Genomic DNA, 16,439 nt, shown 5'->3' on the forward strand with positions numbered 1-16,439 from the left:
CTGTCGGTGGTTATTATGTTCCGTTGATGTATATAATGAACTGTTCGTGGTGCGGTTTATGAATCTAAATAAATCGGAATAGACTGTTTATGTGAGAAACCATGCCTGAATGCTTTAATCCCGTTGACAAGCGAGTGTCCCCCAACACACTCAGGGAGCGCTACCTCACACTAGTAAGCTTCTTTAACATGTCTGTTAAGAATTCAATGGTTTATACCAGTGTTCCCCAACTCCGGTCCTCAAGAGCCACCAACAGGTCATGTTTTCAGGATTTCCTTAGTATTGCACAAGTGATAATTGCATCATCTGCACAGGCAATAATTTCATCACCTGTGCAATACTAAGGAAATCCTGAAAACATGACTTGTTGGTGGCTCTTGAGGACCGGAGTTGGGGAACACTGGTTTATACTATAAGGGTATGTGCACATGTTGCGGATTTAGATGCGTTTCTGCAGCGTTTTTGGATGCGAGGAATTGCCTCAAATCCACAGTCCGTTGTGCACACAATGTAGATCAATGGGAAATACAAAAACGCTGTGCACATGCTGCGGAAAAAAACGTGCGGATTCGCAGAGTTTTATTTTCCACAGCATGCCAATTCATTTTGTGGATCTGCAGCGTTTCTGCACCCATTGACTTCCATTGATTCAGTCAATTCCGCAGAAAAACCACAGGTTTAAAAAGATCTGCGGTTTTGCTGCTGAGTGGCGTGCGAGAAACGCTGCAGATCGGGTGGGGGAAGAGTGTGTGGGCGGAGAAGATGTTCGTGTCTATGTGTGGGTGTTTGTGTGTGTCTGCGGGGATGTGCAGGGTTCTGCGGGGCTGTGTGGGTGTGTTTGTGTGCGGGGGTCTGCGGGGCTGTGTGGGTGTGTGCGGGGCTGTGTGTGTGTCTGTTTGGGGGGTCTGCGGGGCTGTGTCTGCAGGGGTGTGTGTCTGTGGGTGTGTGCGGGGCTGTTTGTGTGCGGGTCTGTATGTAGGCAGGCATCCGACTATGCCTTCTACAGTGACATCTAGCCGGATGATAGGACAGCAGTAGTCCCATCATCCGACTACTGTGTTCAAGCGTAAAAAAAACCCAAAACACATACACAGTAAAGACAGTACATACAACATACAGTACATACTCACCAATCAACTAGTCCCCGAAGCCATCTATCACCTGTAAGAAATATAAAAATAATAAACCAACAGTATACTCCCTGATCCGCAGTAATCCATGTAATAACGAGGGTCCCACGACAATCTCCTGTGGAAAGCTGTCACATCAGCAGATGCGACTGCTCTCCAGGGGCACTGGCGATACAATAACAGAAGGTATCGTCCGCACTGTATCCCTCTACCGCTGTGAGTACAGTATAGTTCATACTGTCACTTGCGGCCCAGCTGCGTGGGAAAATTCTCACGCAGCAGTGCTGTAAAGTGAGAGCAATGGACTAATTGAACCCTCAGTGATAACACTGCAGGAGCCATTGTCTCCTGTCAGTGTGTCACTGGAGGCCTATAGAGCTGTCACATCTCCTGATGTAACAGCTCTATAGGGGAGATCGTCATGGGACACTCGTTATTAATTGGACTGCATCGGACAGGAAGTGTACGGTTGGTTTATTATTTTGTATTATTTGCAGGCGATCGATGGCTTCGGGGAATTAGGCTCGGATCGGAGAAAAGGATTTTACGGTGAGTACACAAAAATCCCTATTTTCTGACTGTGTCTTATTGACGCCTCTCCATAACTAACCAGGCTTTATGTCACCTTACAATACAACGGTGTCATTAACCCCTTATTACCCATATGCCACCTCTACAGGGCAGTTGGAAGAAAGAGGCTAAGTGAGCCATTTCTAGGGCAGCTGGGAGCTGGCATTTGTAGACAGGAGGGCAATATCCATGGTCCCTTCCGAGGCTATGAATATCAGCCCGCAGCTGTCTGTGTAGCCTTTCTGGCTATTATAGGGGTACCCCACCTAATCTTTTTTTTTGGGGGGTGTCTCCCTATTTTAATAGCCAGTAAAGGCTTAATATACAGCTGCGTGCTGATTTTCATAGCCTGGGAAGATCCATGGGTATTAACCCCTTCCCAGGCTACAAACATCGGTCCCCCAGTCGCTGGCTTTGCCACTCTGGACATGAAAATTGCGCGGGAGCCCACGCAATTTTTTTTCCATTTTTTTGTAAATTAAACAGATACTGCGTTTAAGGCGGGGTCACACTTGCGAGAAACTCGCATGAGTCTCGCACCACAACAGCCGGCACTGCCGCCCGCACTCGGGACCGGAGTGTGCAGCTGCATGTATTTCTATGTAGCTGAAAGCTCCGGTCCCGAGTGCCGGCGGCAGTGCTGGGTATTGAGGTGCGAGACTCGTCTGAGTTTCTCGCAAGTGTGACCCCGGCCAACGCAGATTTTGTGTGTGTCTTTATTTAACTCTTAATGTACCATATTATGTATATTACTATACATTGGGCTTGTTATTTATCTATCTATAGATCTATCTATCTACAGTCATGGCCAAAAGTATTGACACCCCTGCAATTCTGTCAGATAATACTCATTTTCTTCCTGAAAATGATTGCAAACACAAATTCTTTGTTATTATTATCTTCATTTAATTTGTCTTAAATGAAAAAACACAAAAAGAATTGTCCTAAAGCCAAATTGAATATAGTTCCACACCAAACATAAAAAAGGGGGTGGACAAAAGTATTGGCACTGTTCGAAAAATCATGTGATGCTTCTCTAATTTGTGTAATTAACAGCACCTGTAAGTTACCCGTGGCACCTAACAGGTGTTGGCAATAACTAAATCACACTTGCAGCCAGTTGACATGGATTAATGTTGATTCAACTTCTGTCCTGTGTCCTTGTGTGTACCACATTGAGCATGGAGAAAAGAAGACCAAAGAACTGTCTGAGGACTTGAGAAACCAAATTGTGAGGAAGCATGAGCAATCTCAAGGCTACAAGTCCATCTCCAAAGACCTGAATGTTCCTGTGTCTACCGTGCGCAGTGTCATCAAGAAGTTTAAAGCCCATGGCACTGTGGCTAACCTCCCTAGGTGTGGACGGAAAAGAAAAATTGACAAGAGATTTCAACGCAAGATTGTGCGGATGTTGGATTAAGAACCTCGACTAACATTCAAACAAGTTTCCAGCTGCCCTGCAGTCCGAGGGTACAACAGTGTCAACCCGTACTATCCATCGGCATCTGAATGAAAAGGGACTGTATGGTAGGAGACCCAGGAAGACCCCACTTCTTACCCCGAGACATAAAAAAGCCAGGCTGGAGTTTGCCAAAACTTACCTGAAAAAGCCTAAAATGTTGGTTGCTTTGCTGCCTCTGGCACTGGACTGCTTGACCGTGTGCATAGCATTATGAAGTCTGAAGACTACCAACAAATTTTGCAGCATAATGTAGGGCCCAGTGTGAGAAAGCTGGGTCTCCCTCAGAGGTCATGGGTCTTCCAGCAGGACAATGCCCCAAAACACACTTCAAAAAGCACTAGAAAATGGTTTGAGAGAAAGCACTGGAGACTTCTAAGGTGGCCAGTAATGAGTCCACACCTGAATCCCTTAGAACACCAGTGGAGAGATCTAAAAATGGCAGTTTGGAGAAGGCACCCTTCAAATATCAGGGACCTGGAGCAGTTTGCCAAAGAATGGTCTAAAATTCCAGCAGAGCATTGTAAGAAACTCATTGATGGTTACCGGAAGCGGTTGGTCGCAGTTATTTTGGCTAATGGTTGTGCAACCAAGTATTAGGCTGAGGGTGCCAATACCTTTGTCTGGCCCATTTTTGGAGTTTTGTGTGAAATGATCAATGTTTTGCTTCATTCTCTTTTGTGTTTTTTTATTTAAGACAAATTAAATGAAGATAATAACACCAAAGAATTTGTGTTTGCAATCATTTTCAGGAAGAAAATGAGTATTATCTGACAGAATTGCAGGGGTGTCAATACTTTTGGCCAAGACTCTATCTATCTATCTATCTATCTATCTATCTATCTATCTATCTATCTATCTATCTATCTATCTATAGATCTATCTATCTATCTATAGATCTATCTATAGATCTAGATAAAGAACACAGCAGCACATGTACATGAATCTAGGCCATGTGAAAACACAGACAAATATTCAATATGAATTATACTTCTCAAAAATATTTTTCCATAAAAAAATGTTTCAAAAATTTTTTTTTCATAAAGCTTACAGTTATAGATGAAATGAAGATTCTTAGCGTATAAATTGGCCAATTCATGTGTGCCCATCAACCACGGCAAGGTGATCTCCTTCTGATGGGTCATACACTACCATACATGCCACTTTTGGGCCACCAGCCTACAACTCTGGACAAAATATGTCACTCTGGGCTGAACCTTCAATTTATGGGCAGGTAGAGTAGATTACCACCACCTGCAAGGTCAATGGGAGGAGTGCACAATCAGTGGGGATGCAGCCGCATCCATACATCAAATAGAGAAAAAATCTATCTATAGATCTATCTATCTATCTATCTGTCTATAGATCTATCTATAGATCTATTTATCTATCTGTGTAATAATAATAATTATTTATTTATATAGCGCCAACATATTCCGCAGCACTTTACATTATAGAGGGGAGTTGTAAAAGACAATAGACATAACATATAGGCATAACAATAAACACAGATCAAAACAGATACCAAGAGAAACGAGGGCCCTGCTCACAAGCTTACAAACTATGAGGAAAATTGGGAGACATGAGAGGTGGATGGTAACAATTGCTTTTGTAGTTCAGACCAGAAATAGTGTAAGTATCGGGTGTTCATGTAAAGCTGCATGAACCAGTTAATTGCCTAAATATGTAACCGTACAGACACAGAGGGCTATTAACTGTATAAAGTGTATGAGAACATGATGCGAGGAACCTGATTATGGTTTAAGTTTTTTGAATGGGCCACACAGGGATAGTTAGGTTAATGCGTTGAGGCAGTAGGCCAGTCTGAACAGATGCGTTTTTAGGGCACGCTTACAACTGTGGGGATTGGGGAGTAATCGTATTAACCTGAGTAGTGCATTCCAAAGAATTGGCGCAGCACGTGAAAAGTTTGGAGACGGGAGTGGGAGGTTCTGATTACTGAGGAGCAGAATGGAGAGCACGGGTAGGGTGGTAGGCTGAGACCAGGGAGGAGATGTAGGGTGGTGCTGAGCCGTGGAGCGTTTTGTGGATAAGGGTAATAAGTCTGTACTGGATTCTGGAGTGGATGGGTAACCAGTGTAATAACTGGCACAAGGTAGAAGAGGTGTGTAAACATTATTATTCAATGGAGTATGTAAATGAAGATGTTGGACAAGAAATGACATCACAATTTTTTTTTGCATTTGTTCAATAATAGATCTTTTTTTAGCTTTCAAAATCTACGCAAAAAAATGCATCAAAAACGCACTGATTTTTGGCTGCGTTTTTTGGCAAGATATTTAGATTGTGTGGAAAAATCCGCAGGCAAATCCACAACGCGTGCACATAACCTAATACATTACGATATCGCTAACTGCTAATTCTAAGGAAGGTATGGAACATACAGTGCTGATATGGAGAGGCTGGACCGAAAATGTGAGTGGCAGTATATAGTAGACGAGAGTATTTCTGCGCAATAAAAGACCTGCTCTCGCACCCTTGAATCTGTCTCCATGTTTCCGCTGCTAAAGTCCGTTTTCTCTTGACAACAGGCAGTGTAGGGGTCAGAAATAAGTGAAATTCCAAGTAGACGGTCTCATCAAGCAAAAATATATTAATAATGTATACCGTTTGTATTATATTCTCTTCCACTTTACTCTGTTTACATGGCGTAAGTGCCGTAGTCATGCTGATTGACAACCAGCTCCCCACTGCACAACCGTGAGAAGTCTGCTGTGTATGATGATGGCTGTCAGCATAATGCTATTAAGGCACTGCATCACGAAATATTGAATATTTTCTATGTATTTACCAATTGGGTTTTATCCAGGCTATATGTGTCTCAGCATTTTCTGTTTATTCTACCTGCATTTACATTATTCCATCCAAGCCATATTGAAGTGACACTTTTTTCTATTGTTGGGCATATTACTCAGTCAGATGATTCGCATATGGACTAGTCTGGGCATCATATATAGGGTATTTATTTATATACTAGATGGTGGCCCGATTCTAACACATCGGGTATTCTAGAATATGCATGTCCACGTAGTATATTGCACAGCCCACGTAGTATATTGCCCAGTCAAGTAGTATATTGCCCAGCTATGTAGTATATTGCCCAGCGACGTAGTATATTGCCCAGTGACGTAGTATACAGCACAGACACATATATTGCCCAGCTATGTAGTATATTGCCCAGTCACGTAGTATATTGCCCAGCGACGTAGTATACAGCACAGAGCCACGTAGTATATTGCCCAGCAACGTAGTATATTGCCCAGTCACGTAGTATATTGCCCAGTCACGTAGTATATTGCCCAGCGACGTAGTATACAGCACAGAGCCACGTAGTATATTGCCCAGCCACATAGTATATTGCCCAGCGACATAGTATACAGCACAGAGCCACGTAGTATGCAGCACAGAGCCACGTAGTATACTGCCTAGTCATGTAGTATATAGCACAGCCCACGCAGTATATAACAGTGGCCACGTAATATATAGCACAACCCACGGAGTATATAACACTGGCTATGTAGTATACAGCACAGAGCCATGCGGTATCTAACACAGCCCACGTAGTATACAGCAGTGTGGGCACCATATCCCTGTTAAAAAAAAATAATTAAAATAAAAAATAGTTATATACTCACCTCCTGGGATCTAGTGGAGCTCTGGCGATAGGCGCGCGGCTGCCGCCATCTTCCGTTCCCAGGATGCATTGCGAAATTACCCAGATGACTTAGCGGTCTCACAAGACCGCTAAGTCTTCTGGGTAATTTCGCAATGCATCGCTGGGAACGGAAGATGGCGGCAGGCGCGAGCGGCTCAGCGGACAACAGAGGGTGAGTATAGCAGGTTTTTTGTTTTTTTTATTATTTTTAACATTACATTTTTTTACTATTGATGTCGCATAGGCAGCATCGATAGTAAAAGGTTGGGGACACACAAGGTTAATAGCGGCGGTAACGGAGTGCGTTACCCGCGGCATAACGCGGTCCGTTACCGCCGGCATTAACCCTTTGTGAGCGGTGAGTGGAGGAGATTATGCGGGCGCCGGCCACTGACTGCGGGTAGTAAGGAGCGGCCATTTTCTTCCGGACTGTGCCCGTCGCTGATTGGTCGTGGCAAATCAGCGACTTGGATTTCCAGGACAGACAGGCCGCGACCAATGAATATCCATGACAGACAGAAAGAGACAGAAAGACGGAAGTGACCCTTAGACAATTACATAGTAGATATTAAATACGGTAATGTGTTTTGTACCCTTACCCCCTTAACTACATCTCTGGTAAAAAATTAATAGACCACCACATCAAAACACTGTCATGGGCAGCCCAATCTCCAGACCTGAACCCCATTGAAAACCTCTGGAATGTAATCAAGAGGATGATGGATAGTCACAAGTCATCAAACAAAGAACCGCTTACATTTTTGCGCCAGAAGCAGTGTGAAAGACTGGTGGAAAGCATGCCAAGACGCATGAAAGCTGTGATTAAAAATCATGGTTATTTCACAAAATAATGATTTCTGAACTCTTCCTGAGGTAAAACATTAATAATGTTGTTTCTAAATGATTATGAACTTGTTTTCTTTACATTATTTGAGGTCTTGAGGTCTGAAAGCACTGTTTTTTTTTTTTTCTTTAATTTTGACCATTTCTCCTTTACAGAAAAAAATACAAAATGTATTGCTTGGAAATTTCGGAGACAAGTTTATAGAATAAATGAACAATTTACATTTTACTCAAAAATATACCTATAAAGAGAAAAATCAGACAAACTGAACATTTTGCAGTGGCCTCTTATTTTTTGCCAGAGCTGTATATCTATTGAATTTTATATGCATAGCTTTTGGCATAATTTTAGACAAAATCACCCACCATTACAGGGTTCTTAACATGTATACTTCAATTTTGTAAGTAATAAAGATAATTGTATATTATTTGTGATGCACACATTTATTCCTGTGGGTCTTCCTTCTAACAGTATTCTAACAAAATAAAAAGACATTTCATAAATGGTGTTCCTGTAATATGGGAAATGTTATTTATTAACTATTTTGTGTGAAAATTTCTATATTTTTAAAAACTTGTCATCTTTGATATTTTCATAAATAAACATAATGCATATTGACCTAAATTTACCATTATTAATAATGTGTCATGAAATGAGACCATCTCAAAATCATTAGAATATGTTGAAACATTCCAGAGTTAATGCTTTCTAAAGTGATCCGTCAGATGTGAAAAAATTGGCCTGGTCACTAAGGGGCTAAAGGCAACCTGACAGCTGATTCATGCTGCCTAATCCATGATGTTATGATAGTGTAGCAACTAAGGGTACCGTCACACTAAAACGACGCTGCAGCGATACGACAATGATGTCGCTCGCTGCAGCGTCGCTGTTTGGTCGCTGGAGAGCTGTCACACAGACAGCTCTCCAGCGACCAACGATCCCGAAGTCCCCTGGTAACCAGGGTAAACATCGGGTTACTAAGCGCAGGGCCGCGCTTAGTAACCCGATGTTTACCCTGGTTACCAGCGTAAACGTAAAAAAAACCAAACAGTACATACTTACATTCCGTGTCTGTCCCCCGGCGCTGTGCTTCTCTGCACTGACAGTGAGCGCCGGACAGCCGGAAAGCACAGCGGTGACGTCACCGCTGTACTTTACGGCCGGCCGGCGCTCACAGTCAGTGCGGGAAGCTGAAGGCGAGGGACATGACCAGACACCGGGAATGTAAGTATGTAGTGTTTGTTTTTTTTTTTACATTTACACTGGTAACCAGGGTAAATATCGGGTTACTAAGCGCGGCCCTGCGCTTAGTAACCCGATGTATACCCTGGTTACCAGTGAAGACATCGCTGAATCGGCGAAGTTTCAAACGATCTGCTACGACGTACGATTCTCAGCGGGGTCCCTGATCGCAGTAGCGTGTTAGACACAGCGAGGTCGTTATTATATCGCTGGTACGTCACGGATCGTGCCGTCCTAGCAACCAAAGTGCCACTGTGTGACGGTACCCTTACTCAGGAAAGTAGATAACATAGTTGTCACGGGGACCTTCTCTGATACCACACATTCAACACAGCGAGGGAAGTGTGAACAATCCCAAGACCTTTATTATAGCAAAACTAAAAGGTCCACAAACAATCCACCACACTGAGGATGCAATAGTCCAAAACATGAATGCAATTCAGTAACAGGATAAAATGTCCAAGGAGATGAGAGTCCAATAATCCAGCAGACAGAGGATAAAAAATCCATATGCTTCCCTTTCTTTCTCACCATCCTCACCACACAGGGACTGACTTTTTCAGCTCCTGTCTTCCCCAGCCCCCTCCCCATGTCCAGGGGTAGTCAGACAAGTTGGGGTGGTTTTCAGGCCTCCCAGACCTGACAAAGGTGCCTCGGGGATTAAGACACTACAGGGGGTCATCAAGAGGCATAGATACAGTCAGTGAACTAATTCAATTATCAGCCTTTTGGAAGGTAATTGAGACCTAGACAATATGGGGAATACACGGAATGATACAGGGCAACAAGAGAACACTATGAAAATCAGTAAAATAAATATACACAAAATGATACCCACATAACATATCACACCATCAGAAGAGTAAAAACTGCAAATGACCTTGCCGGATCCTGACCCTGCAATCCCTAGTGGTTCCTGCATAAGCTGAGACATCACTAATTACAGAATAGACGATGGCAGCTCGGACTTATGCTGTCTGAAAGGCCATCGAGCTCTTCACGTTTCTCATAAAGAAGCGGAGGGCAGAGAAGTGTATGATTTACCTACAGAAGGGACAGTGTGCTCAAGTAGAAAGAGATCCCACAGTGAGTAAAACAAACCACAAAATGCAAAACAAACTTTTACTTCCTAAAAAAACTGAAGACAGATACATGGTAAAGAACATAAACAGAAGAGGTAAACCATAGTTGGTCTTTCACCAATTTGATTTAAACTACTGCAGTATGGCTGGACATCCAAATGAGACTATTACCAGCAGCAAATACCAGCAGAGGGAAAGTATATAAAGCCGCTCCCGAAAGGTGATAGTGTAGACAAATGAGTAAATGAAAACACCTGTTACCCGAAAAAGACTGAAGCAAGGATAACAGAAACTAAACACCCAGAGAAAATATGTATCTGCTGTGACTTGGCGGAAAGAGAAGCTGACCACAAAGCACAGGCTCAAGGGTTTGAACCCAGACACATTACTCATGGGCAGTATGACTCCGTAAAAAAAAAAGGGAAGAAGCCAGCACTGCTTATGGTCAGAACGCAATAACTGAAGTGCAATTGCACATAAATTCTAACTGTATTTCAAATATGAGACATTTAGCAAACAATTGATCAATTCTTTGAGCTACCCCGCCACTTCACGGCAATCTCATAATGGGGCAGTCCTAATCTTCGTATTTTATTTACGTTGTGCCATTATGGCTTCCTGAATGTATAAAAAAAAAAAAAAAAAGGACCACATTAAATGCGAACTGTACCTGGAGCATTTTCAGAATCACTCCCTTGGTGCCAGGAAAGGCAAGCGCAGGTAAAGGCCGATCAGGTCCAGTGCGGACATTTCAGATCTGGCTTCCACACTGCCAAACCCGCACCAAAGATGAAGGGTGAGACAGGCTGAGACACAGGTGCACAATTAACTTGAGCCTGAGGCGGGGCAGGGCTGCTGTGTGTGTGCACAGCAGCCTATCAATCACAGTGAACACAGAAAGAATGGCGCACATAACCCAGCGTGCGCGGCAACAGTGGTGGTCAGCCACATACCAATGCAAAGCAAAAAAAAAAGGGAAGAAGCCAGCACTGCTTATGGTCAGAACGCAATAACTGAAGTGCAATTGCACATAAATTCTAACTGTATTTCAAATATGAGACATTTAGCAAACAATTGACAGAATAGACGATGGCAGCTCGGACTTATGCTGTCTGAAAGGCCATCGAGCTCTTCACGTTTCTCATAAAGAAGCGGAGGGCAGAGAAGTGTATGATTTACCTACAGAAGGGACAGTGTGCTCAAGTAGAAAGAGATCCCACAGTGAGTAAAACAAACCACAAAATGCAAAACAAACTTTTACTTCCTAAAAAAACTGAAGACAGATACATGGTAAAGAACATAAACAGAAGAGGTAAACCATAGTTGGTCTTTCACCAATTTGATTTAAACTACTGCAGTATGGCTGGACATCCAAATGAGACTATTACCAGCAGCAAATACCAGCAGAGGGAAAGTATATAAAGCCGCTCCCGAAAGGTGATAGTGTAGACAAATGAGTAAATGAAAACACCTGTTACCCGAAAAAGACTGAAGCAAGGATAACAGAAACTAAACACCCAGAGAAAATATGTATCTGCTGTGACTTGGCGGAAAGAGAAGCTGACCACAAAGCACAGGCTCAAGGGTTTGAACCCAGACACATTACTCATGGGCAGTATGACTCCGTGACCAGCTTCGTTAAAGGGACACTGTCACCTGAATTTGGAGGGAACAATCTTCAGCCATGGAGGCGGGGTTTTGGGGTTTTTGATTCACCCTTTCCTTACCCGCTGGCTGCATGCTGGCTGCAATATTGTACAGGCGTGTACTATGGAGTACAGAGAATGAACTTCAAAACAATATTGCAGCCAGCATGCAGCCAGCGGGTAAGGAAAGGGTGAATCAAACACCCAAAACCCCGCCTCCATGGCTGAAGATTGTTCCCTCCAAATTCAGGTGACAGTGTCCCTTTGTTGTTTCATGTTTGTTTCCCAACCTTGTCAATCTGGGGGATCAGCATGAGAAGCTGTCAGTGACCAGCCTCTTGGATTTGTCAATCGAGTTGCATCTTCCCTGGTCAGTTTTAAAAGTATGTTTTCTCTAAAATAAATCTGGTAGCTAATTAATGATTTCCATTGTTTGTGCAGAATAAATTAGCTGACAGGTTCCGTATATTAATCCTTTTTTTTTTTAGAATGTTTTTTTTTTTTTTCTTCAAATAACCTGCCGAAAAACCTGAGTAATCTTTTACATTTATCATGAACTAGTTCTGAGTTACAAGTTTTACTACATAGCTATTACTTATCAATTTCATTTTTTTTTCTTATGTTATACTTTGGCTATTTTGACAGACTCGCTCCCTTCTGAGTGTTTTTGAAGAAGATGCTGGAACACTTACAGATTATACAAATCAGTTGCTTCAGACTATGCAGAGAGTTTATGGTGCTCAGGTGAGTTAAGAAGAAAGCCAAGCCTGCTTCCCGGTTTATATGTTTGTGTTTTCATCATTACCTCTAAATTCAGCTTCCAGGCACTATTATCCTATATGTTTCTTAGCATGGACAAAAGTTGTCATACGATTTGACATTGCAGAAACATCAATGTATTGTGCACATTTTTTCTCCTTCGTCTCATTGGGGGACACAGGACTGTGGGTGTATGCTACTGACACCAGGAGGCTGACACTAAGTAAACATAAAAAATGTTAGCTCCTCTGCCATATACACCCTGACACTGGCCGCAGGCTAACCTAATTCATGCTTAGTGTCTTTAGGAGGCACATGTCTGGTTTTTCCCAGACCTTTTTTATCTCTTTTTCACCATGAAGATGAGACAGGGGCGACGGACCCTTTTGAAGTGGTCCGATCTCCCCAAACCAACAACGGACAAGCACGTGGAGTGTCGCCTCCACGTATCCTCTCCCGCAATGTGAGACAAGATGCCGGACTCAGCCCTGACCACCCTAAGGTATTGAAACCCTAGGCTGTACAGGTGCATATGTGCAGTCCATGCGGCCCCCACTGCATCACCAATGCTAAGACTGCGGTGATAGAAGGAGGCGGACGGTCCCTCTCCTCATCCCCTGAAGGGAAGATGGAGCTAGGGTGCCTGCACCGTCCTTTACACAGCCCCCTCTCTAACCTGAAGCTGGAATCCATTGCCGGAGTAGGGGGCAGGGAGGACTCCTGCTTTAGCGCTCTTCCTGGCGCTTCCATGCGCACACCTCTCCTGTATCGTCTGGCAGGTCGGCGGGGAAAATTCGGTTTTTTGCGGGTCTTCCGGCGGCCTCACATCGGCTCCGCTCCCGTATTCTCGGGAGGGCTCTGAAAATTTAGTCCCCTGCTTTTGCTGGTACTAGGCCGCGGGTGAAAGTCCCGCCTCCGGAGCCTGTCTGCTTCCAGTTCTGCCCCCGTATCCTTGGGCAGGCGCCGGAAATTTAGTCCTCGGCTTTTGCTGGTACTAGGCCGTGGGTGAAGGTCCCGCCTCCAGAGCGCGTCTGCTTCTGGTTTCGCCCCTTCGAACAGAGCACGCATTTTTTGAAGATAGGTCTCAGAGGATCTGTTCCTTTTACATTGTTCCGCAGGATCCAGGGTCACAGGACTGGGTGGGGTAAGTGTTACTCCCCACCGTCTGGCAGCTCCTCTCTCTCTCGCTTTCTCTCTCAACAGACCCACCAGGTCTAGAAGGACCAAGACCCACACGGTATTATATACCTCATGTTTTACCTATCGGTCTTTTTCCGAATGCCCAGAGCAATCTATTCTGTGAGGCTTGCGATTCTGAGTGCAATCAGGAGCCCTCCCCTGCGACTGAGCCCAGTGTGTCGGGTCCCCCGTAATGGGCCCTGTCTCGGTTGCAATCTATGGTGTCACTATCTAGAGCAATCGAGTCCCTTCAGGCCCCAGATAGGGGCAGGAACAGTGGTTTGCCTGTCTTTGAGGAATCTTCCATCTCACAAGAACCTCCGGCCTGCAGGGGCTGCTCTCTCTAATCAGATGCTGGGGAAACGAACCCACACACCGTCTTCGGGTCCGTCTGATGCCTCGGCATCCATGAGTACCGTCTCTCGCTCTCCCTCACCAGAAGAGGTTAGTGAGCAAAACTCGGATTACAATTACGAGGAGTCCCTCAATTTAGAGGCACCTAATTACCAGGAGACAATCAATAGCCTCATTGAGGCCGTCAACCAAACCCTGAGTATAGACGATGGCCTCGGGTCATAAGGTGTCATTTAAGATGGACATAACAGTCTCAGAGTATTTTGCACTCACCCAGAGTTTGAGGTTGTAGTGCAACGTCACAGGGAGCGACCAGTCAAGCGTTTCTCTGGTCAGAGGTCCCTAAACACAAGATATCATTTTACTCTTGAACTCCGTAAGAAGTAGGCAGAATCCCTTTCGGTGGATCCTCCCGTGTCACGGTTGGCTTCTAAAACTTTATCCTCCCTAATGGTTACATAGTAACATAGTTAGTAAGGCCGAAAAAAGACATTTGTCCATCCAGTTCAGCCTATATTCCATCATAATAAATCCCCAGATCTACGTCCTTCTACAGAACCTAATAATTGTATGGTACAATATTGTTCTGCTCCAGGAAGACATCCAGGCCTCTCTTGAACCCCTCGACTGAGTTCGCCATCACCACCTCCTCAGGCAAGCAATTCCAGATTCTCACCGCCCTAACAGTAAAGAATCCTCTTCTATGTTGGTGGAAAAACGTTCTATCCTCCAGACGCAAAGAATGACCCCTTGTGCCCGTCACCATCCTTGGTATAAACAGATCCTCAGCGAGATATTTGTATTGTCCCCTTATATACTTATACATGGTTATTAGATCGCCCCTCAGTCGTCTTTTTTCTAGACTAAATAATCCTAATTTCGCTAATCTATCTGGGTATTGTAGTTCTCCCATCCCCTTTATTAATTTTGTTGCCCTCCTTTGTACTCTCTCTAGTTCCATTATATCCTTCCTGAGCACCGGTGCCCAAAACTGGACACAGTACTCCATGTGTGGTCTAACTAGGGATTTGTACAGAGGCAGTATAATGCTCTCATCATGTGTATCCAGACCTCTCTTAATGCACCCCATGATCCTGTTTGCCTTGGCAGCTGCTGCCTGGCACTGGCTGCTCCAGGTAAGTTTATCATTAACTAGGATCCCAAAGTCCTTCTCCCTGTCAGATTTATCCAGTGGTTTCCCGTTCAGTGTGTAATGGTGATATTGATTCCTTCTTCCCATGTGTATAACCTTACATTTATCAATGTTAAACCTCATCTGCCACCTTTCAGCCCAAGTTTCCAACTTATCCAGATCCATCTGTAGCAGAATACTATCTTCTCTTGTATTAACTGCTTTACATAGTTTTGTATCATCTGCAAATATCGATATTTTACTGTGTAAACCTTCTAAAAGATCATTAATGAATATGTTGAAGAGAACAGGTCCCAATACCGACCCTGCGGTACCCCACTGGTCACAGCGACCCAGTTAGAGACTATACCATTTATAACCACCCTCTGCTTTCTATCACTAAGCCAGTTACTAACCCATTTACACACATTTTCCCCCAGACCAAGCATTCTCATTTTGTGTACCAACCTCTCGTGCGGCACGGTATCAAACGCTTTGGAAAAATCGAGATATACCACGTCCAATGACTCACCGTGGTCCAGCCTATAGCTTACTTCTTCATAAAAACTGATTAGATTGGTTTGACAGGAGCGGTTTCTCATAAACCCATGCTGATATGAAGTTAAACAGTTATTCTCATTGAGATAATCCAGAATAACATCCTTCAGAAACCCTTCAAATACAGTGGGGCAAAAAAGTATTTAGTCAGTCAGCAATAGTGCAAGTTCCACCACTTAAAAAGACGAGAGGCGTCTGTAATTTACATCATAGGTAGACCTCAACTATGGGAGACAAACTGAGAAAAAAAAATACAGAAAATCACATTGTCTGTTTTTTTAACATTTTATTTGCATATTATGGTGGAAAATAAGTATTTGGTCAGAAACAAACAATCAAGATTTCTGGCTCTCACAGACCTGTAACTTCTTTAAGAGTCTCCTCTTTCCTCCACTCATTACCTGTAGTAATGGCACCTGTTTAAACTTGTTATCAGTATAAAAAGACACCTGTGCACACCCTCAAACAGTCTGACTCCAAACTCCACTATGGTGAAGACCAAAGAGCTGTCAAAGGACACCAGAAACAAAATTGTAGCCCCGCACCAGGCTGGGAAGACTGAATCTGCAATGGCCAACCAGCTTGGAGTGAAGAAATCAACAGTGGGAGCAATAATTAGAAAATGGAAGACATACAAGACCACTGATAATCTCCCTCGATCTGGGAACGATCACCTAGCATTTCATTTTCCACCATGAATACCGTGGAGAAGAAGGTGTTTAATATGTTAGCTTTTTCCTCGTCATCTACAACCATACTTTTCTCACAATTTAAGGGGCCTACATTTTCAGTTTTTATTCTTTTACTA

At 43.7% G+C, this 16,439-nt stretch overlaps 1 protein-coding gene across 2 annotated transcripts in view; it reads left to right on the top strand.

Annotated features, from left to right (window-relative positions):
* Positions 1 to 16,439, top strand: part of APPL2 (adaptor protein, phosphotyrosine interacting with PH domain and leucine zipper 2) — a 173,440-nt gene that overhangs the window by 39,219 nt on the left and 117,782 nt on the right. For both annotated transcript variants that reach the window (XM_069764470.1, XM_069764471.1), the window contains exon 2: positions 12,295 to 12,393. In XM_069764470.1, the coding sequence (XP_069620571.1) occupies positions 12,295 to 12,393 (99 nt within the window). The remainder of the gene's footprint in view (positions 1 to 12,294; positions 12,394 to 16,439) is intronic.

The sequence above is a fragment of the Ranitomeya imitator genome, chromosome 4 (assembly GCF_032444005.1).
Source record: "Ranitomeya imitator isolate aRanImi1 chromosome 4, aRanImi1.pri, whole genome shotgun sequence".
Taxonomy (NCBI): domain Eukaryota; kingdom Metazoa; phylum Chordata; class Amphibia; order Anura; family Dendrobatidae; genus Ranitomeya; species Ranitomeya imitator.